At 40.0% G+C, this 24,384-nt stretch overlaps 1 protein-coding gene across 1 annotated transcript in view; it reads left to right on the top strand.

Moving 5' to 3' along the window:
• Window positions 1-14,253: 14,253 nt before the first annotated feature.
• The window catches only part of LOC311496231 (NT-3 growth factor receptor-like), a gene marked incomplete at its 5' end in the record, with an annotated part of 44,688 nt that continues 34,557 nt past the window's right edge, over window positions 14,254-24,384 (top strand). The window contains 2 exons of the mRNA XM_084555993.1: window positions 14,254-14,561; window positions 23,196-23,270. Of these exons, the coding sequence (XP_084412119.1) occupies window positions 14,254-14,561; window positions 23,196-23,270 (383 nt within the window). The remainder of the gene's footprint in view (window positions 14,562-23,195; window positions 23,271-24,384) is intronic.

Genomic DNA, 24,384 nt, shown 5'->3' with positions numbered 1-24,384 from the left:
TGCAAATCTTAAGAGCTTTGCATTCGGAAATATTGCAGAATACTACTGTGTTTACTCTTAATCATTTCCCGTTATTGTTCAGTCATTGTCAAGTTTTGGAGTAAGGTAAAGTGGAAATGTATTTGTACATATATGTGGGGTGCAAAAGTATGTGAACCCTTGTTCAGTATCTCGTGTGACCCCTTTGTGCAGCAATAACAGACACTAAACATCTGTAGTAGCTTCTGATCAGTCATCTATAGCAGCTTGGAGGAATTTTAGCCCGTTCTTCAGTACAGAACTGCTTCCGTTCTGAGATGTTGGTGGGTTTCCTAACATGAACTATTTGCTTCAGATCCTTCCAACATTTCTATTGGATTAAGGTCATGACTTTGACTTGGCCATTCCAAAACATTAATGTTGTTCTGCTTTAATTATCCTTTCATAACTTGGGTTCTTGGGCTCATTTTCTTGCTGCATGACCCAGTTTTTTCAGATTCAGATTCAGATTCAGCTCATGGACGCATGTTGTGATATTTTCTTTTAGAATTCACTGGTATAATTCAGAATTCATTGATCCATCAATGATGACAAGCCTTCCTGGCCAGATGCAGAATAAACAGGCCCAAACAAGGACATTAGTACCCCCATGTTTCACAGACAGGATGAGGTTCTGATGCATTACACTGTTGTTTCATCTCCAAACATGAGCCTGTCATCTGAACCAAACAATTCTACTTTGATCTGTCCTGTCCACATAATGTTTAACAAACAGCAGATGGGTAGAAATGTTCTGTGTCTTTGTCCTTGCCACTTTGCCACGCACACCATGGTTGTTCAGTGTTCTCCTGATGGTGGATTCATGAACATTAAAAATGTGTTGTGAAGATAGGACCGTGACGGATCTCATTTTTTAAAAGAAACAAAACAGGGCATTGAACAACACCTAAGTCTACACTGATTAGAAACACTTCTGGACAGACAGACTCTGTACATCCACAGATCTACAGATTATTTAGTCACTTTATGATATTAACTGTGAAATGTAAAACCTCAACTTCAGTCACTTCAGCGGGAGCAACAAAGCAAGTCAAACTGTTAATTCTGTCAGGAGAGTTAAGGAGCAACCAGTTCCCACCTACCTGCATTATTGGAACAAGTGGGGAAAAGATAGTGTTCAACATCAGAAACAGCCATAAGGAACGCCAACCTTTCACAGACTGGTCACAAAGACAGAGTAATTGTGTATTTGCAGCTAAACCTAAATCCTAACTTGTGTTATTGTACGACTTGCTCTTTGAGATTTGCAGAGATGTAGGGTCTTGCATGCAAACAGTCAACAAATGTTACGTTCTTTGCTTCTTAGATGAGTGTGTTTTACAACATGATGTGCTGCACATAATACTCCTGGGCGGCTGCCTGTGGTTTTAGATGCATGTGGTTTCTGGCCACGCCCTGATGTGTTTAGCTTTTTAGCAGGCCACAGTTCATCAGCAAATAGCCACAGAGGACCCTGAGGACAAATGGACCCAGAACAGGCGGGAAACTCATGTTTTACTGCTCCCTTAAAAAGGAAATACTGTTCCATTAAAAATGTGGGCTTGTGTTGCTTGTGTGCACGTGTGCTCTGTGTGTGCGTGTTGGTGGTTTAGTTTGAAATAAGAAACTACTCTCTTGCACTCACTAACCAAAATTCGTAAAAGATTTTCAAAATCTGTTGTGAAAATCATCAATTTGTATTTTTTCAATCAATGAAAAACATATTTCATTTAAAAACAACAACCAAAAATAAGGAAGTCCTGGCACAAAAAGATCCTCGTAGTCTATCAATGCTATCTGGAGTCCACAGTTTGATGTTCTTAATTATTTAATCAGTCCTCTTGACTGCAGGTGAATAAGCTGGTACAACCAAAATGCTGTGGTGGTCTGTAGAGCCTAGAGGAGGGAGGGGGTAAGCTCTGTAGGCATTGGGACCAGAACCATAGCGTTTGTCTAATGTCCTCCCAGATCGTGTAGTACAGTCAATATATTGATCAAAACCTTTCAGGGATTTATGGCATTATCAATGCTCCTGTTCGACCTGTAAGCAAACTAGAACAGGTGCAAATTTGCTTGTACCTTCGTCCAAAAGTGCATCCCTCACAATTTTGCTATTTGACTTAATAACAGAAGTCATAATTGCTACAAGCTTGTAGTAATTAACATAAGAAAGTTCGTTTTTGGCACAGGTGCAGTGTAATGATGGAATCCTTCCGAGAGTGACAGCATTCTGATAAAACCGCACACATCTAGCAACTCTTAGGCACAATTCTTTAGTATATAACCCTGATTTTCCTCAGAAAAAAAAAAATGTTATGGCACTGTGAGCCCTGCAGCATGCACACTGTTCTGCTTTGGGACATCATTTTTGTAGACTGACAGATCCTCTCTAAAATCGTGGACATTAAAACAATCGAAGTGCTCCGTTCATTAAGACGGCCAAGGTCAGACTTCTTGTCAAGAGACACTCAATACTGCATTCCCGTCACTCACTTCAGGTCCTCCCATACATACTGACAACGTTCTCTACATTTTCCTTGTAGATACATTTGGCAAGCTTAAGATTATTTTTATGTTGTTTTTGTTCATCGTATACTGAGTCGGGGTTTTTATGCTCATAGCTGATATTTCACAGTATAATTGCATTTCAGACAGACTGGGTGGTCTGGTTAATTCATGGTTATGGTTGATCAATTATTGTATTATATTATACTATTATATATAATACTATTCTATTAATTGGAAACAGGGTGACACACTTAGCACTGAGGCCTCACAGCAAAAAGGTTCTGGGTTTGAATCCAGGCCAACTGGGGCCTTTCTGTGTGGAGTTTGCATGTTCTCCCTGTGTCTGCGTGGGTTCTCTCCGGGTACTCCAGCTTCCTCCCACTGTTCAAAGACATGCTCATTAGGTTCATTGGTGATTCTAAATTGGCTGTAGGTGTGAGTGTGAATGGTTGTCTGGGATGCCAGATGGTAATATTTATATCAGGTAATGGTTATTGCCATAATATGGATTAGTCAGTGACATCAGCTATGTAAAGAGAAACAACAGTCCATCATTACTGTAAGACATGAAAGTCAGTCAGGTCGGATAATTTTGAGAACTGAATGTTACCTTGAGTGCAAAACACAAGAAGGTCACTGGTTCTTCTCTTCCCCCTCTGGATCTTATACACACCCGGTGCTGCTGACAGAGACAAATACCACCCAGCTCATCATTCTAGCTCATTCCAGTGGGTGGACTCAGGCTACAGGCTGGTGAGCATCAGCTCCCACGGAGCCCGCCTCCACAAGAGCTTCTTCCCAGCCACTGTCAGAATAGTGGCACAGGATATTAAGGCGGGAAGCAGCTGCCATGTGTCACAACTCCCCTTACAACACAGCTAAAAGATAAGCTACAATTAACAATGTGCAATACCTTTTCATATCCCATATCTCATCCTAATAACTCTGAACTGTGTACCCTGTACACCGTCAGTGAGTTGACCCCAAGATTATCTCTGATACTGACTGCCTATATTAGGCACATTTTGCCTATATTATATATATTGTAGGGGTGTAACAGTATGTGTATTCGTCCCACTGTGTCACGGTACGGGCGTCGCGGTTCGGTGCATGCAGTCATACTGCGAATATGAATGCATCACATAGATATAATTATCTATGCCTATTCTGTATGTCTGCTTTTTTATTTTGATTATCCTATTACATTTTTAGTAAGCTTGACTCAGGGAAAGAATTCCACTGTGCCTGTACTGTAATGTACCTGTGCAAATGGCAAATAAATTCTATTCTATTCTATTCGAAAATGCCAACTTCAGAAAGTTGAAATTAACAGTACCTCTGAATGGAGTCCATATGCATACTTCACAGAGATCAAGTGGCAGACACATCTCTACATCATCATTGATGAATTGCTGCAAACAGGCAACAATTGAGGACGAACAACAACAAGAGGAGAGCTGACTAGGCCATGAAACACAAGGAATGGACATTTCAGTATTTGTAATCTTTACTTTGGTAAAGATTGAGTAAAAATTTGAGGTTTTTGGTTCCACCTGCATTGTCTTTGTGAGACATAGAAAAGGTCAAGTGGTTCCCACTGTGAAGCATGGAGGAGGAGGTGTCGGTGATTTATTCTAAATTCAAGGCACTGTTAACCAGTGCCATCCCATCTGGTTTGTGCTTATTGGGACCATCACTTGTTTTTCAGCAGAACATTGACCTCCAGGTTATGTAAGGGCTATTTGACCAGGAACAAGAGTGATGGAGTGCTGCATCAGATCTCCTGGCCTCCACAAGGGCGGCTGTGGCTCAGTAGGTAGAGCGGGTTGTCCACGAACCAGAGGGTTAGCGGTTCGATCCCCGGAATGTGCCACATGCCGAAGTGTCCTTGAGCAAGACACTGAACCCCCAGTTGCTCCCAGTGCGTGGCACTGGTGTGTGAATGTGTGTGTGCTTGTGTGAGCGAATGGGTAGATGTGTCTGAGACTGTAAAGCGCTTTGAGTACAAATAGGTAGAAAAGCGCTATATAAAAGCAAGGCCATTTACCATTTACCACAATCATCCTACGAAAACCCACCTGAGATGGCGTGCAATAAGCTAGACCATGGCGTCCCAGAACACATTCAAGACTGTTCAATTCAATTAAGTTCATTTTTTTTTTTCAATAGCGTCAATAACAATACAAATTGTCTCAAGACACTTTACAACATCGTCTGACACCCAGCCCGAAACCCCCAAAGGAAGCCTGAAGGCAACGGTGGCAAAAACTCCCTTTTAACAGGAAGAAACCTTGAGCAGAGCACAGCTCTTATGGAGGGACCCATCTGCCTAAGGCCAGCCAGGTATAGACAGAAGAGGGAGAAGAGAACAGCAGGACAAATGAGATGAACATACACCTGTCATAGATACACATATCTGACTAAAGCGTACATGTAGAATCTGATAATGATACAAATACAACGTACAGCTGATGATGTTACATGACAGTTTGATAATGAATATAATAAAGCTGTATAGTATCACTATTACAGGTGAATTAGCTTCTGGAAAAAATACATACTATTTGGTTCAATCTTTTTTTCAGTGCTTAATACAGATATAGTAATTATAACGGAGACTTTAACATTCATCTAGCTGTTGACAATGACATCCTCAGTTCTTCATTCAAATCTTTACCAGACACAAGAGGCTTCTTTCAAAAACAAAAACAAAACAATTCACTGTTTTAATCACTCCCTCTGACATATGAATAGAATCTGAAACATTGGAGAAAGAATTTATAAGAAAATAAATTCAAGACATCCTTCCCACAGCAGTCAATGTAAACTACGGAGGCATTAACATCAGGAACATCAGTCGGACCAAATGTTATTTGGTTGACTTCCCTCCCACAGATCTCTCTGAGTTGCCTTTAACAATTTGCTCACAAGTTGCTTAAGGATACTTAACCCTTAATTAACACTACCCCATTAAACTACATTAAGCTATCTTTAGTAAAAGGCTCTATATCATAATATTATGAGGGTGCTACAATGCAATCTTGCCCAAATATCCCTTTTAATAAATGATTAAAAATTTGTTTTCATCAATTATATGACCGTTTAAGCAGGAATGTTTTTTTTGATGATTTTCAGTGAGATTTTAGAGTACATCATAGGACAGACACAGCACTGGTTTAACCTACTAGGGATGTCCTCCTTGTCTCAGAAAGCACACACTTGTCTGCTACATCTCAGTGCTCATTGTATTTATATGTAAGCACCACAGTTACTCACAGTCTAATAGTTACTCTGCATGGCATTACCTAGGTCTCTAGTGTGAGAAACCTTGTAGTTATTTTTACCAAAATATGTGTTTTAAAGTGCACATAACACAAATGACTAAGAATTTCTTCTTTTAGCTGCACCGTATTGGCAAGATTTTGGACTATTATGTCTTAAAGAGATACTGTAAACCTAATTCATGCAATTAATACTTCTAGCCTGGACAGTAATTCATGCTGATCGGGAAGTCCGAACCGTTTTCTGAAAAGCCTCCAACTGATCCAAAATGTTGCAGCGACAGCACTGAGGGAATTGATGAGAGAGATGTTATGTCTCTATTTCTAGCTTTTCTTCATTTTCTGCCTGTAAAATCCAAGGTTCTTGGACTACTTGGGTCTACCTGTGCTGATGCTCTGTCATCATACTGGTCATGATAGGCAGGTGATAGACTGGTTCTTAAACTGTTGGAGGTGGATGACAACTGAAAAAAAATAATATAAATAATAAAATCTATCACAAGGAATCTTTAGAGTGCATTGTACATACAGTGTCTTAAATTTAAAGTGGAATACTTTAAAGCGGAATACTCTTGGGGCATTTTATCATCTTTAGCTTTAGGGTTAGGAAACAAAGTCAAGTGACAGGGTATGTGATACTTATAATAATAACATGTTAATAAAGTCTATTTCAAATGTTTTCACATTATATAATTTGACTTTTGAATGATCTCCTTTAAGCATAACTTTCAAGATTGTTTATTATTTACATTTCATTCAAGTGGGACAATATAATTTAACACAGTTCCAATACAGGGAATTAAATTTGTGTTGCAGCCTACACTTGCATGTACAGCGTAATGAAAAAATATACAGCAGCCACTGGCAGCGCACACACTGGACTTTGTCAAAGACAACAAAGCTGGACACACTGCTCTGCTAGCGAAATTAAATAAAATTCAATTCAGTTCAGTTCAGTTCAGTTCAATTCAGTATTTAAAGGGAAAAAAATCCCATTCTAGCATTATTTCATTGTAGAAAAAGAGAAAGAAACAATGCTACCTCTTTGCATGTTGTTATCTTCTGTGAAGGAAGAGTGTGTATTATTTCTCATTTTTACTGATCTGTAACAAGATTATGTAGGACCGGGAATTGGGGGTGAGGGGGTGGTTGTTGTTCTTGGAAAAGGAAAAAGTCTTTATTTCTCACTGTATGTACTTTTGCCTGTCAAGTAAATAAAAACACTTGCTAAGAAAAAAAAAGAAAAAGAGAAAGAATAGCAGCTGGCAGGTAAATTCATACATTTGTCATGATAAAACATAATAGCATTAGGCATATATATACGTATATACATTAGACACACAATTAGAGGATATTAATAAAATTAAATAAACTGAAATATTAAACTGAAATATTATGCTTTGGTATTTGCTTCAGGAGAATGACCCAATATTAATACCTCTTATATTATGATACCTCTTATATTCAATCATTATAGCAGCTAACTCCCCTGTAATAGAGCACTAACAATTTTATGCCCCTATGCTCTGGTTTATATTCATTATAAATCTCTCATGTACTGTGCGTCAGCTATAAAATAAGCAGATCTTGTACTTGTATCACAATAAGATTCTATATGTATGATGTAGTGTATGTACGTATGACAAATATATATCTTTTGTGTCTCTACCCAGCTGGCTTTAAGCACATGGGTCCCTCCATATGAGCTGGGTTCTGCTCAAAAGTTTTTCCTTGCCACCATCACCTTCACACTTGCTCTGGGGGTTTCAGGCCAGATGTTGTGAAGTGTCTTGAGACAATTTGTATTGTTATTGAAGCTTTATATAAAAAATATTTATATAAAAAATATTTTTTAAAAACATAACTGTTTGGTAGTAATGGGCAACCTTTAGCAAAAAATTTGGAAGTTTAGAAGGGACAGTTCTGTCTCATGAAACTGGAACCTGTTTTCGAAGGAAGGGCCCAATGTAGACAAGGGATATGTAGTGTTTAATAGTCCACATTTAATTGTCTGTTTTCTTTTGTGTTGTTTTCTGTTGTTATTCTGTCTATTAATTGTACATTTGAGGTGGTTGGGGAGTGGACATAGTCTCCATGGCATTGTGGGAGTTTTGGTTGCGTGACAACCTGGCAACTGGCTCTCCTGTGTTGAGCCATGAGTTTGTAAATGGATCATTAATCACTGAATTGTATGATTGGAACAGTTTAAATCAGTTTATTCTGTCTTAATGTTGTTCTAAAATGTCCCATCAGTTGCCATGAATGGGGAAAGCAAATTGGTATAGACCAAAACCATTTTTGAACCTGGTTGTAAACATCTTTATTTTTGCTGTAAAGTTGGGCCTTGTCTCTTGGGATTGACTCTTACTTTGAGCCAGCCTCAAGTGACCATTCAAAGAGGTGCAGTCAGTGTTCACAATGTGTACGTGCGTGTATATGTGGTCCAGGTATTACTCAGGTTGCGGGGACATTAATCTGTTTATGAAAACATAATGGAGTCTTTTTCACAGGGACAAATATCAACAGTTCCCATGATGTAAATCATCAAAGTTAAAGATGAAGACATGTTTTAAGGCAGGGGTTAAGTTATATGATATGGAGATATGACTGTGAATGTGTGTGTTGGGAAAGAGACATTGACAGGAAGAAAGAGACAAAGAAAGAGAGGTTTGTTTCTATCCATCTATCATGAAACCACAGCCTAGTCACATGTAGTACATTAACTAGCCATTAGGAATCAATGGTTCATCCATAATGCATTATGGTCATAGCGTAGGTACATTAAGAAGTCATGACATTAACTGACTGACTGATGTCATCTGAATGGGTGGGACCAAACCCTTTTAGCCAAAAACCACAGTGGATTTAATGTAGCTGAAGGAGCAGTGCGGTGATTTACAGTAAGGGTAAAATGAAAAAAACAAGACAACCACTATTGCACCAAGTACGACATTAGGAACACATTAATGCGAGCCAGCATCTCTCTTATAGTTGTTTCTGTCATTTTATTTTATAGGCATAACTTTAAGCACTTCCAACTTCCATTGTTCTATGTTTTGCTATAGTGTTTTGCCCGTCCTGTGCCATTACTGTGCCATCATGTTACTCAACAAGTTAATTGCTGTCTGTATATGGCTGCTTCTCAGCTGTCTTTATACAATAACAGACAGCAAATAGACTGTTGTAGTTAGACAAAGAAGATAAACCAACTAATATGATTACCATTTTTTAGTCTAGAACCCCTTACCAACATCTTTTCTTGGCTGTATCTTTGTCTTTGAAATAGCCTTTTTCCTTACAGTTAAATAAGTAAGGTGAAACAACAACCATCTGACTCAATATTAGTATAAGACCAACTTCTAGCAAAAGGTATCCCAAACTTGTCACTGTTAAGGGTGCAGTAGTGGAGATAGTGGACACCTACAAGTTCCTACAGGTAACAAAAAGGTGCATCCTACCTGTCATTTCATTGGTCTGCTTTACCCTGTGGGAGAAGCATTTTTAAACTACTGTATATGTGGTCACAATATTATTACAGCTGCTGTCTCCAATTGAACTATTGCTGTATCACAACCACGACAAGAAAAGTAGGTGATACATATTTTGGAACAAGTTGTGAAGTCTCTCTCACACACTGAAAGTACACACATTATTAGTTATTTATCTCTGCCCTGATGTTATTTTACTACCTTCACAAAGATCACTTATAACCCTGGAATCTTCCATACACTTTACTTTCAATGCTTTGTGGTTTGAAGCAGTGCCAGAAAAGTCTCTGGAAATAAAAACACTGGCAAATATTGAAGAAATTTGTGATTTAACTCCACATGGCTCCTTATAGTACATCAGCACGTTCTGTGTTTCTGATTTAATGTAGTAAAACATGGTTAAGCAAGAGCACCCCTGATGAGTAAGTGGTCTCCTGTGTGACTCAGAACACATTGTTTTCACACTACCAAGAGAATGCAGTTAAATACATTCCAGACCATCTCCAAATGTGACATTGGATCAATCAAATGCAACCTAAATACATTGCCTGGCTAAAAATAAAGTTGCCACAAAAAAAAAAGATCACACACTCTAATATTTTGTTGGACCGACTTTAGCTTTGCATACAGCATACATTCACTGTGGCACTGTTTCAATAAGCTTCTGCAATGTCACCAGATTTATTTCCATCCAGTCTTGCATTCAGTTTTTACCAAGATCTTGTATTGATGATGGGAGAGTCTGACCACTCCACAAAGCCTTCTCCAGCACATCCCAAAGATTCTCAATGGGGTTAAGGTCTGGACCCTGTGGTGGCCAATCCATGTGTGAAAATGATGTCTCATGCTCCCTGAACCACTCTTTCACTATCTGAGCCCCATGAATCCTGGCATTGTCATCGGAATATGCCCGTGCCATCAGGGAAGAAAAAATCCATTGATGGAATAACCTGGTCATTCAGTATATTCAGGCAGTCAGCTGACCTCATTCTTTGGGCACATAATGTTGCTGAACCTAGACCTGAGCAACTGCAGCAACCCCAGATCATAGCACTGCCCCCACAGGCTTGTACAGTAGACACTAGGCATGATGGGTGCATCACTTCATCTGCCTCTCTTCTTATCCTGATGCCCCCATCACTCTGGAACAGAGTAAATCTGGACTCATCAGACCACATGACCTTCTTCCATAGCTCCAGAGTCCAATCTTTATGCTCCCTAGCAAACTGAAGCCTTTTTTCCAGTTAGCCTCACTGATTAGGGGTTTTCTTAAGGCTACACAGCTGTTCAGTCCCAATCCCTTGAGTTCCCTTCACACTGTATGTGTGGAAATGCTCTTACTGTCACTATTAGACATAGCCCTGAGTTCTTCTGTTGTTTTTCTTCGATCTGATTTCACCAAATGTTTAAGTGATCGGCGATCACCATCAATCAGGATTTTTTTCCGACCACATTTCTTCCTTAAAGACAATGGTTCCCCATTATCCTTCTGGTTTATAATAATACGTTGGACAGTACTTAACCCAATTTTAATAGTTTCTACAATCTCCTTAGATGTTTTCTCTGTTTGATGCATGCCAATGATTTGACCCTTATCAAACAGACTAACATCTTTTCCATGACCACGGGATCTGTCTTTCGACATGGTTGTTTAGGAAATGAGAAGCTACTCATTGCATCAGTTGGGGTTAAATAACTTGTCAGCTGAAAGATAATCACCCGCGCAGTAATTATCCAAGCTCGTACCTATTTGCTTAGTTAAATCCAGGTAGCGACATTTTTTTTGTCCAGGCAGTGTACTTGGCCACTTGCGTTCAAATTGCCCAGAACGAATAGCTTCCATCCCAGGACCCCTGTGACCCACTCCAAGAAATTGCCTACCTTACAAAAGCTCCTGAAGACAAAAAAAACTGTACACATGTGGACAAGATTTTTGGTACCCTTACATTAAAGAAAGAAAAACCCGCAAGCGTCACTGAAATAACTTGAAACTGACAAGAGTAATAATAAATAAAAATTAGTTAATTAACATTTGCTTTTGAATTGTGGTTCAACAGAATCACGGATATGGCGGCATGAGAAAATTTGACGACAAGTTGAAGAGAAGGATAATACGAATGCTAACAAAAAAGCCCAGAACAACTTCCAAAGAGATTAAAGGTGAACTCCAAGGTCAAGGTACATCAGTGTCAGATCGCACTATCCAAGGGTCGCGTTAACCAAGAATATTTTCCGTCATTGACCGTTTTTTTAGAACGGTGATGGAAAAATCTGAAGGCAATCTGTCATTTTGATAGATTGCAATTCACACCCCAGACCACTTGGTGGCGAGTGAGCATATTAACTGGCTCTTGTCTCTCTTGATTAGTAGTGTAAGAGTCGGTTAAGTTTCGTTTATCTGCCGGCCGAGTGAGTGGCTGCCCACTCTCAGTTAAGCAGGGATCCACGAGCAGCGGTTATGAGTCGGTTAAGTTTAGTTTCTCTGCGTATTGTGCGTAAGTGAGTGAGTGTCTGAGTGCCTTAGTTTGCAAGTGGTCAAGTCGGGTAGTAAGTTTTGATTCTCTGCCGAGTGAGATGAAGATGTTTGAATGGTGCCGTTTATTGATTATATCAATCAAACGTGGTAGGACTCAACTGAGGCGGTTAAATAGACTCTAGATTCATGATTCTTGAGTCGTCTTTGATGGCCGGCCAAAAATTCGGCTCTTACACCGCTACTGAATATTAATTGATAATGAAAAATTAAATGCTATTGAATGTCATATTATCATTTAAAAAATAAAGTGACGGGTAAAAATGGATTATGACGGAATTTGTATGACCCTGTCAGTCAAAATGACGGACAATGGAAAAAGTCTAGCGCAACGTCTGGCACCATCAGTCCCTTTTTGAGTCAAAATGGACTTAGTGGAAGACGACTGAGGACGACTACACTGCTGAGACTAGAAATTTCCAAAATGCATATTAACAAGCCACAAAGCTTTTGGCAAGTCACATCATGTTCACAGATGAAAAAATGAAGCATCCAAAGAAAAGAACACTGTACCTTCTGTGAAACATGGAGGAGGACCGGTTATGTTCTGGGGTTGCTTTGCTGCATGTGGCACAGTGGGTTTTGAAGCTGTGCAGTGTACAGTGCAATCTCAAGACTATCAAGGCAATCTAGGCATTCTGGAGTAAAATGTGTCAGAAGTGTGTCAGAAGGCTTGGTCTCAGTCGTAGGTCTTGTGTCCTCCAACAGGATAATGCCCTGCTTAGTATTATATAGGTCTCCCTTGTGCATCCAAAACAGTTGTGATTCATCAAAGAATGGACATGGGCCTTCTGAGGGTGTCCTGTGGTAGCCTGGATACCAGACTCTCTGACTTCGCAGAGAGTCTGGCCTAGCTCCATTGGCAAACGTTTATTTCCTGGTGGGAGGGCACAGTTTGAGGTTTAAAATCATCGGAGTTCCTTTAACCAATCACTAACGTTTGGTAATGACGTATGTTATGCGCCGGAGCCTTCAGGCTCTGCTGCCTCGTACTTCCGCTTTCAAGAACGCAACAAGTAAACAAATCGCTACTCTACCATCCCCCATTGAAACTAAGGACGCGAAATTGGAATAAAAGTGCTGTAATGCCAGGAAGCATATCCACAACGGAGCGAATGGCTTCGAGTATATCCGTCTCCGTTCGTGTAAACATTTCAAACTTGGCGCGCAACTGAAACGTAATCGCTCTCAGACCCGCCCTCTGTTCGCTGATTGGTTCGCCAACCAGTTGGCCGGAGTAAACGTTAGCGGATCAAGCTATTCCAGACGGAGTACTGTAGGGAATGCAAATGAGCGGAAGTACGTAGGCAGGCGGAGCCAGGCTAGTCCTGTGGTGTCTGGCAACAGAATGTTGTTAGTGGGGGCCTTTGGGTCCTATGGGTTGAGGGGAGGGGCCTCTGTGGATCATCCCACAGATACTTGATCAGTTTGGGATCTAGTGGATTTGGAATCCAGGTCAACACCTTGTGCTGTTCTTCATGTTTTTTGAGTTGTTCCTAAACTGTTTTTGTGTGTGTGTCTGTGTCAGGCTGCATCCTGCTGGGGATGGCTGCTGCCATCAAGGAGTGTCATTGCTATGGGGTGGGGGTGCCTGGTCTGATCTAGGTGGGTCATCCACATGAATGCCAGGTTCAAAAGTTTCCCAGCAGAACACTGAATTGTCACAAGATGGTCAATGTTATCTACTTCTCCTGTCAGTGGTTATAATGTTGTGGCTGATCGGTGTAGTGTGTCGTCTGCTGTGTGCTTGTACCTTGCTGGTACAGTATTCTTCCTGCTGTTTTGTACTATTCTTTACCGCAACTGGTGTCCCTGTGTGTTTGTGCGTGCATATTATAACCAACCTTCATGTTTTGCTGTTATTACTACCACTGGAAGCAAAAGCCACTGCGCATGTGCAGTCTTACGTGCATGTCAGTTTCCACTTTGCCCAGAAGGTGGGAGTTGAAGCTTGGAGGATGGAGCCTCTCTCTCTCTCTCGCTCTCTCTTTCTCTCTCCCTCTCCCTCTCGTTACCAGTCAGTCTCTTTCTAAGTCTCTCCAACATTCCCGACGCCTTCTAACAGCAACAGCACTAGAAAAAATGGGGCAGTGAGGAGGATGGAGGGATGACATAAAACGATAAAACGATGCAGAGAAAAGGAGGAGAGAGCAGGACTGCGCGCTAACCCCGATTGGTGGCATGTGGCTAAAAATATTTTAGGGATTTTTCGTTTTTCCTCCTTCGTTCCTCAAACGAGCAGGTGGGCCGTGACTAGCATCATTAAAACCCCTGACAAACACACACACATACACACATATACACACACTCATTGAAATATAAGGTCAGGACAACCCTACTCATACGCCCACGTACGCGCGGAGCGGACTGGGGACTGAGGATTTGATTTTTTTTTTTTTTTTTTTTTTTTTTGGTTGGTTCGTTGATGCGCTGCAAAGTTGCGAAGAAATCAGGCTTGAGTCGTGACAGCATGGATGTATTTGGAGCAACGTTTGGAACACTCGGCTTGCGTCGCCCCCCTAGGATATTCTGCATCTGGAAGATTTTTATTCTGCTTAGCCTTTTCTTTCATAACTACCTGAGCTCCATGCTGGACTGTCCGTCCACTTGCACCTGCTCGCCCACTGAGATCTACTGCAATAAGTCCGACGACAAATTCTTTCCGCTGCTGGGCGCCGAGAGTCCTGAGAACAATACCGGGGTCTCCGAGCTTTTCCAGAACATCACCTCCATGTAAGTGCTGGTTTAGGTGGTTTTTAAACGCAGCTGTGCGTGGAAATGCGCATTAACGCGAGTTACTGGGTTGATTACAGGATTTAGATTTTATAAGTTCTTTTTTTTTTTTTTTAACGAGAGAAACAAAATCGTTTTGTCATTTATCTGCAGAACAGAAACAACTTGTTGAGACAAAGAAAAACTGATGATAACAATGAAAAAAGATCAGGACCAGTAGTAGAAGAGAAATCCTTTTTTCCCCCTTTTTTGTTAAACAGGCGCTTTTCATGGACAAATATACAAAATGTGAACTTGTGGTTATTTCTTTTTTTGGAAGACACAGTGGAGATGGATTATCCAGCCTCAGGGGGATCGTTGGTAATAGGCAGGTCTTTCTTGGTCAGGCAGACCTTGACTAAACTTACTAATATAATAATGTTCAGATTCTGAATCATGTGAATCAGTCCACTGCCAAAACAACAGAAAGTAATAAATATGTCATTTAGTCCTTTAAAATTTAATAAGGTAGAGGATTTTTTGAATCAAGTGGAACACAGACACAATTTGTGGTTTTAAATATAATTATTTCTGTTCCCCTTGAGCTGCTATAATATATTCTACCGTGTTCTGTTTGATCCACTTGATACTTGCAGCTCAATTTTTATCTTCTTTAAATTGGAAGATAAAAAAGAGTCAGGAGTCTATTAAGCACATACCAAGTCTACATGTCTTGTCAGGTTTTCTTGGGATGACCAGCTAACCAGTCATCCAGTCATTGTCTGGGTACCCCCATCCACTTAGAAAATCAACCACAAAACATATATTATTTTCTTTGGGAGACTGTCCTAGGACTCATGATTTTTTGTCAAGAAATTCCTCATCCTTCTGAATAGAGAGGCACAAAGACCCCAAAACCACAGAGTGAATTAGTTCGGTGGGATTCATTACATGAAAAGTGTAGCTTTCTGACCAAACATGAATTCCTCCCGAATCAGATCTCCGTGTGTGTTTGTTCTCCTGTAGGAGCAGTCTAACTTCAGAAGTGCTCTTCATGCTCAGTGTGATGGTTGTGTGACAGCTGGACACCCGGTGTTGCCGTACACTGCCTTTCCATACTTTTCAGGCAGCGAGTTGCAAAATATATCGCATGACACATTAACTGTAATACAACATCCGTGCTTTGATTAAAGACATTACAGAAAAAAAGTTAGGCTGGGTTTAAGTATACTCCTCTAAAGCGGACAAAAATTAAATTTGATTTTAGGAAATTGGATACAACACACTGATTGTAACCTAATCATAAGAATTTCCAAAAATACAGTAAAACTGGAGATTAATTTTATTATCTTATATTACTTACTTCACAGTGGTGTTTGCAGTGATGCTGGTGGTGTTGCTTTCCTAATAAAAAACTAAAAAACTATTGAGTTGTTTTAGCTAATGAAAAGTGCACCCTGGCTTGTTACTTTATGCCCAATATCATAGACGATCTTCAGTACTATGAAGGCTGGGGTGAGTAGACATCCTCTGCTGGGAGTGGCACTGCAGTCACTGTGATTAAAAACATCCAAATCCTGTCTTACAGTTAGATTGCCAGTACAACATCTGTTAGTGCACAGACAGTGAATATTAGTTGTATTTTCACTAGGCTATGCTTTCCAACTTTTCAACATAATTCGTTTTAAAACTCGTGAATGCACTTTACTAAAGTTTTTTTTTACAAGTTACTAAATTTAGATTTTACCAGTCCAGTCAGATTGAGACAAACAAACAGGCATCTTCCTTCTCATTCATGTGCTTGAGGCTTTATGTATTGGGGAGTGTCCCTGCACAATAGCTTAGTAAGACAACACTGTTGAAATGTAAAGAGAGAAATTGATATTGATTGAATTATGACTGTGGGATTTCACTACAAGGTATTAATTGAAGCTGCAACCCTCCCCTCCCCTCCCCTATCACATCATAATCATGCCATAATATGTGGCACTTGAGTATTTGTGATGGACTTGAAAAAAATCTAAGCCAATCATAAGCAGCTTTGAGACTTGATTCTGCAAATGCTGTACCGGTAGCAGATGACGAGGCATATCTATTTGATTTAAAAATAGCCAAATTCTAAATAACTGATGCTGAAATGTCAACAACAGTACTGACATGCTTCAACAATTGACTTCTGACCAGTTTGAAGATGGTAACATTTTGTCTCCAAACAGTATGTCGCTGACTACAAAGGCCTGACAGCAGTTTTATGACAGCAAAATATGCAGTAGCAGTGGCGTTACACAATGATTTCACAGCATCAGAATGAAATCTGTACAGTTTTGATCGCGATAAAAGATAAACAAACTTGTAAAGAGTGTAAAAAAACCTCTACAAGTACAGCTGCATTCCTGTAACGTTTTTTGAATATACCATGACCTGGATGACTGAGGACCTTCACAGACAAACAAACTTGTAGGAGACTGCATGTATGAGGGTGTATCTGTCTTTGTGCTCTTGTAGACGCCTTGCGTAAACATTTAACCCAGTTCCAATCAGCCTTTGTAGTCCATTAGGTTTTTGTTGTGCATAGAAGTGGAACTGGCTTCTGCTGCATATTCATGCTCTCTGCTCCACACTCTACACCTCAACAGCACCAGTCCTGATTGTTTTGAGTGTGAGCTCTCACTGCTTCCTTGAAGCAAGACAGTCTTGTCCAGATCATCTTCTCTCTGTGTGAAGCAATAGACCTGAGATAAACCAGGGTGTTATTAATTGGGAAGAGAGGGAAAGAGTTAATCAAAGATAATTGATGAATTAAAGTAACTGCTATCCATGGCACTGCTGTGCCTCTGTGTCATGATGCGTTAATTACTCCTTTGTACACCACTGATAATGTACATGTGATAATAAGTAGTAAAGTCAAATGTGATGGCTTTAGCTTTGGCAATTGGGCTTTACAGAATACATTGAAACAAACAAACAAAATAGCTAGTGTGGTGCTTCTGTGAACAAAGAAGTATTTTCTGGTATAGTAATCTTTCGCCCCCGCGACCCTTAACAGGACTAAGCAGGTATAGAAGATGAATGAATGAAAGTAATCTTTCGCTAAGGAGGAACTCTCTATCTGTCATTGCTTAATGTAAATAACAAGTTCAGTTCTCATGTGGGGACACACACAAAAATATACCTGTGCTAAAATGATTTATAGTCAGTTGGTTTTATTTAGTTATGCTGGAATTTGTTCCGAACAGCTCATGGACATGATCTCTTGTATTATGACTTTCCCAATAACAACGGGACTGAATAGAATTTGGTTTGTGAGGCATAAGCCATTGCAGTTATTCATTCATTCATTCATCTTCTGTAACTGCTTGTCCTGTGAAGGGTCGAGGGGGGGCTGGAGCCTATCCCAGCTGTCCCATTGCAAAGTATGTTAGTATATTTGAGATTGTTGCAAACAGTTTAATTACACAGATTTTACACTTTGTTTTTGAGTGCAAAAACAACAAACTTTTGTAAGTTCTGCAGAATAAAAGATGACTTAGGTCCTCACCACCCTGCCATTTACTGCATGTTAGCCAGGCAAAGCACATACATTTCCTAATCACTTCCCATTAAGTGTTGAAGACACATTGGTCTAGAATGTAATGAACTTTATGATATTACCATTCACCTTGGCCGTGCACTGTGCTTACTTGATGTTAAAATATCCAATAACATTAGCAGCCATTATGTACCACATCAATGAGGCAGCCTACATAATACAACAGTGTATGTATGAGTGCATGTGAGAAGCAGACAGCCTGGGGTAATAATGTTACAATGAGTTTTACTTGGCTATATTTTTCCTATGGAAGGAATCTATTATGGAATCAACCATGTATGTCATATGGTAATGTTTTCAGTTGAGTGGGGGATAAAGAGGGACCACATGCCCTAGTGTCCTTGAGCAAGGCACTGAACCCCAAGTTGCTCCCAGTGCTTGGCACTGGTGTCTGAATGTGTGTGTGCTTGTGTGAACAAGTGGGTAAATGTGATAAGTGTAGTGACAGAGTCCTATACTGAAGCCACTATTGGCTGATAACGGGCCTATTGTTTGGACATGTACTCGAACAAACGTATCCAGTCTTTTCCAACTTTAGTGGTTCGGAGAAGCCTTGCGCTTAAACATTAATAATGGCTCCTACAACTATATAAATACAAGCAATTTACTAAAGGAAGGAAATAGTCATAGTCATGGTCCTAGTCATTATCCAAAAACACCTGTTCAATTACATATGAATATGGGTATCTATGTGTTTTTGCCAAAGTATGCTTCACATCAATATGAGGAAGGCAAAAAAAGAAGCAAGCCAAACTCTACTCTGCCCTCCTTTTCATCAACAGAACTGTTTACGAAACACATTATGACAGAACATCAATAACTGAGAATTAATATTGAGCTAATGTCAATATTAAAATCCTGTCCATTATGGTAACGCAAAAGTAGTCAATATTTTCTTCTGCAATGCTGCCTCAGAAAGTCAGTATTATCTGGAATTACGGCTCACAAACAGGTCAGCGGATGTCTGATGTGTCCGTGTTCACACGGCCAACACCACGGGCTAAAATTACACGTCTTTTTCCATTAGATGAACAATTTTAACACCTCTGTAAAAGAACATACACAGTAGCATTCCTATGGGGAGATGGACCCAAGCACAGGACACACACAAGGAGGCAAGGCAGGATGAAATAATAATAAAAGTTCATTTTAATATGACTTGCTGTGATGAACAAACAGTGCTGCCGCCATGACAACTAATCCCAAATAGAAAGAACAAAAACATATCAACATAAACTAGTCCAACAAAAGTCATCCAGAAAGCCAGAAAAACAGAATACAAAGAAATAACTAGAAACTAACAGGGCCAACGAATCACAAGGACAAAACACCGGCAAAATATTTGGGAAAGAACAAAGATGACTTGACAAAGGATGAATGGAGAAACAGAACTATTCATTCAGAAAGAACTAATTGTAAAACAAGACACTGGTGAAACTAATGAAGGCGGCACAAACAATCCAGATGAAGACACCAACTCATGGCAACATACCAGAAAAGTTCAAACCAGAAAACTCGTAGTAAGTAAACTTAGTAAGATGACAAAACTATTTTTTTTGCCACATTGAACTTATTCCCTGATTGCAATAAATCAATAAACAACATTGTACATGGGCATTTGTTCTCCAATCATCACTGTACTGAAAAGTGAAGTCGTTTTAGTGTTCTTTCTCAGTAATTCAAGTGCGCATAGAAGGTGATGGATGGTTCACAGTGTGGCTGTCAGTTTGCTGCATGAGCCCTCATTTTTAGTGTGTGAGTATGTGTATGTAGGTTACACTGACGTATATGTATCCATGGGGTTCATGGGACTCAATGCTGGAGACCATATATAATACAGTCTCTCCCACAGTTACCAGTCTGGTTGGATGATGGTCTATAATTAAGCTACAGTCACCCTTTTGGTCAGTGCTATATGTTTTACTCTGCTGAGTAAATGAAGATGATCTTTGATTTACTACAGTACGGTGTACTCTACATATGTTATGGGACTCTGGAAAACAGTAGCTACTGCTGGTAGTGGATATTCTTGAGGGTTGGTGTTGGAGTTTGTTCTTCCTATTAATGGATGTGGTTGTCTGTAGATTAGAAATTGTACTTGTTAACTAGTGAGGAGGACACTGATTCAAAAGTGGCTCGGTGAATGCAAAACATCTGATGTCCTGTGGATTAGATAATTACTTGAAAAGGATTCGTGATGTGGACATGATATAGTTTTTGTGCCTAGGAAATTTAGTACATTTAGGTGAAACCTAATGTGATGTCTGCAACTTATGATGGTCTTATAACTAAACCAAGTTCAAGACAGAACAAGACCATGCCCATGCCATTCTCCTTGTTTTAATCCTCTCCCTCTCTGTTCGGCTCAGTTCTCAACCCTCACCCTCCCCATCCCTCTCTTTTATTTTCTCCCTCTTCCACCTTTCATTACAGGAACTAGGGGGACAAGGAGCCAAAGCTTTCTGAGATGTGCCCCCACCCTGAGTCTCTCTCCCTGCATTCCTCTACCACCATCTGTGTACACATTTCTCTGCCTTCATCTCTTCCATTTGGCTTCTCTCGTCCCATCCTCTCGAACCTTATCATCCCTTCCCATCGACCGCTTTCATCCGTCCCCTCAACCCCTCTCATCCCTCCATTCATTTCCCTCCTGTCCTGTCTACCATCAGACTTCATTGCATCAGTTAAGGTGTGGTCTTGAGATGCTATCAAGCCGTATTGCCACATCTGTGTTCAAGTACTATAAAATATGTAATGTTTCAGCACATTTGATCTTAATGTGGGTTTCAGAAGTTTTTTCCCTTGCATGCAATTATCAGCAGTCTAATTACAGTGGATAGAGAAGGCCATTTGTTCAGTTACAGCCCCTTTTGTTTTGATAAGCTTGTCACACAAACCACTGTTATCCTGCACTTTTCTCTTTCTGTACACATATCTGTACATCTTCGCTCTCTGTCTGGTACTTATCCCATCTCAGCTTCCTGAGTGTTTGGTTCCAGACTAGAAACAAAACAGCCATCCCTAGTTCACATCCAGCCTGAAGCAGTCGCACGCTTCCAAATGCATCCAACAATGGAGAGAGTTCACTTCCTGTATGGTTATGACTTTGGATTTGACCACTTCACTGCATTTTTCAAGACAGCCACCAAGACGTTTTCCCAACAAACAGTAATAATGGTGTCATTCAGTAGCAAGATGCAATAATGATGTGATATATATATGACACTTTGCATATAAAGGTGTCAAGTGGCAGTTAAAGTTAAGTCTTCATCTTGAGAGGGACAATTATCTCATGTGGTTTATGTATTTATGCAGAATAACAATCATAATGAGAAGTCACTGTATAAATGTATGCAGTTGAATTATTAGTCGTATCTTAAGTGGTGTTTTTATTCACTATAAAATGTACAGTACAGGACATTATAACATCAGAGTGCAGCGTAGAACATGGATAGCAGCTTTCACAGTGATAAACCAATCGTTTATTTGGTGTTCATTGATGACTGTGGTGTCCAGGGTGAGTAGGGTCTTAATGATGTTTTTGGCTGTACTTCCGTAGTGCAACATAACAAGGTCTGCCAGTAGGGGCAATGGGCAGCCAGTGCACAGCAGCTATACCACATGGTGATTAAGTATGCAATGACAATGTCAACAAGTTCCACTCCACACAATTTCTCCTGAGCACTCTGAGGAAGTGGAGTCTTGTTGCGCTCTCTTTATGGTTTCTGTGGTGTTAGGCAACCATGTTCCTGAGAGAAACAGATGCACACATTACACTTTTACACACATTCTCTGTTGTAGTAAGTCCAGTATTATCTCAGATTTTTTTTGTAATGTTCAGTGCCAGGATGAGTGAGCTGGTTTGAAATCACGTGTGCACCAAAAATAGAGAACTGGACTCAGGAATTGTTGGATCCAAAAGCAGATAGGGAAAGAGAGGATCCAGTCCAACAGTTTCTCTACTTGAATGTCTAGAATGACTGTATTGGTAGCTGGGCTAAAATCTGTGAAGAGCATCCTCACATAGGTCTGTTGATGTTCCAGGTGTTTCAGCATAGTGTGGACTGTGAAGGCGACGTTGGCTCTGTAGACAAACTGATGTGGGTCCAAGAAGGGTCGGAGGTTTGCCTTGATGTGATGTAGGACCAGTTTCTCAAAGCACTTCATAATTACCGGTGGGTGTCAGTGCAATCAGTCTGGAGTTGTTCAGGTCCTCAGAGACTGGCTTTTTGTGGACTGGGATGATGGTTGCTGACTTCAAGCACAGCAATATGACAGTGCATGCCAGTGAGATGTGTTCAGTTCAAGGCACATTCTCCTTGAGGCTGAGGAATGGTTCAGCCTGGAGGCTGACATTTTTGCTAGCTGGAGAAACATATTCCCATGTCAAGACAGAGGGCCAGAAAAAAGAAATTGTATCTTTTAATTGGATGTCACCAAGGGATGTCTTTACTCTGTTCTGAACACCTCTGTGGTCAACTATTCTTGGGTTTTGGCAGCTTAGGTTATCTCCTGTTCTGTAGTGGTTAGCATATTTAATTTTGGATGCTCATAATTGTGTTAATGCATTTTCAAAAAATAAATAATAATAATAATGATAATAAATCAATTCTAATAATAAATTCTAGTGGTAGAAGGCTGACTGGTGGCACACTAGTGGTGAGGTGAGATACTGCTATTGCAAGTCAAGGCAGGGGTTTGAGTCAACAACGCTCCACACCCAAGTGATGAAGATGAACTGTTGGAGTACAGTTTGGTGGGGAGGGGGGTGTTGGACTGGAGAAACTGAGTGGTGAAAAGTATTTTCAGTTATAATTCATCCATTATAATTCATAATTCATCCACAATTATGATCCATAAACCATAAATGTACTTTAAGCAAATCACAAAGCCTAATTTGATCAGAATGGGAAACTTTCATTAACTAAAAAGGACCAGTTAGCTTCTTCACTAAAAGCTCAGAAAAATAGCATTATAATCTTGATCTAATGATTTAAAAGAACATGAAATAAACCTCTGCCCTTCTTCACAAGCTGCTGCCCTACTAATATGTCATTGCTTTCCAGACACATTGAAAACTGTCCTAATCTGCAGACCTTGGGGGAGGTTGATATGGCGCTCTACACCGGTTTACAGAAGCTGTAAGTAGCAAGACATTCGTTTGTGTGTCATTTCATTCAGTGTTGTAATGTTCCCAAAGTATTAAATGGTGCCATCATTTAATGCATGTCTTTAAAAAATATCCTGGTTGCCAGGATGTCACGTCAAATAATTCAAAGGATGGTTTTTGTCATTCTAGTTAACATAATGCTGATCCATACTTAAGTGTCCATTTTTCTGATAAGTTTCGTTTTAGTTAGTTCATACTTATATACAGTCTATGGTTTGAATTGGGTCCTTTCTTCCTGCTACACATTGTGACATTTGGTTGTTCTCATGTGTACTGTCATGACCCGGCTCAGGTGGCCAAAACAGTAGGAAGACGCACCAATAGATTGAGTAAAGAATACTTGATATATTTACCAAATTAAAAGTCAACATACGAGATGTGGAAGTCAGAGGATGTGTGTAAATGTTGAGTGTTGAAAACATACGGATAATCTAAAAAAAATAGAACCAAACTGGAATGTGAAGTGCCTGGGAAAAAGAGCAGAGAGACTCATTAGACAGGTAGGACCTACGTAACCTTGGCACACTGGGTGTCACATGTGCTCCAGATCACACCAGTCAGCTACCTGCAGAACAGACAGACACTAACATACCTCAAGAGGACACCAGGGGTCATCACAGTACATAGGTACATGGCACATGTCATCCATTACCTACTGACACTATTATATTCATACAGGCCATCATTGTACTATTGTAATACAGCAATATTGACCACATTCATATTACGTATTACTAATCTGGTCTATATGTTATTAGACCATATTCATGAGAACGATCATAGTCTAAATGCTTATTAATAGGATTAATATCATAATCCACAAAAGATACATCTACTTCTTTTCCCTTCTATCTTTCTCTCCTCTTTGCATACATATACCCTCTTCCTGAATCAATATACAGTACATCCAGATAGCACACCCTCATGCACACCACGGTTGTTCTGTACTGTCTGCATCACACAGAATCCATCCTAGTTTGGATATTCATTTGATTCGCCAGTCTTTATCCACAGTCTTATGTATGTGCTGTGTCACTGGAAATGGATGCAGATTATATATTACTATCTTCATCCTTGTGGTGCAT

This window comes from Chelon labrosus (assembly GCF_963514085.1).
Source record: "Chelon labrosus genome assembly, chromosome: 11".
Lineage (NCBI taxonomy): Eukaryota > Metazoa > Chordata > Actinopteri > Mugiliformes > Mugilidae > Chelon > Chelon labrosus.
The sequence above is the reverse complement of the archived record's forward strand: the minus strand, read 5'-3'. Positions and strand labels throughout refer to the sequence as shown.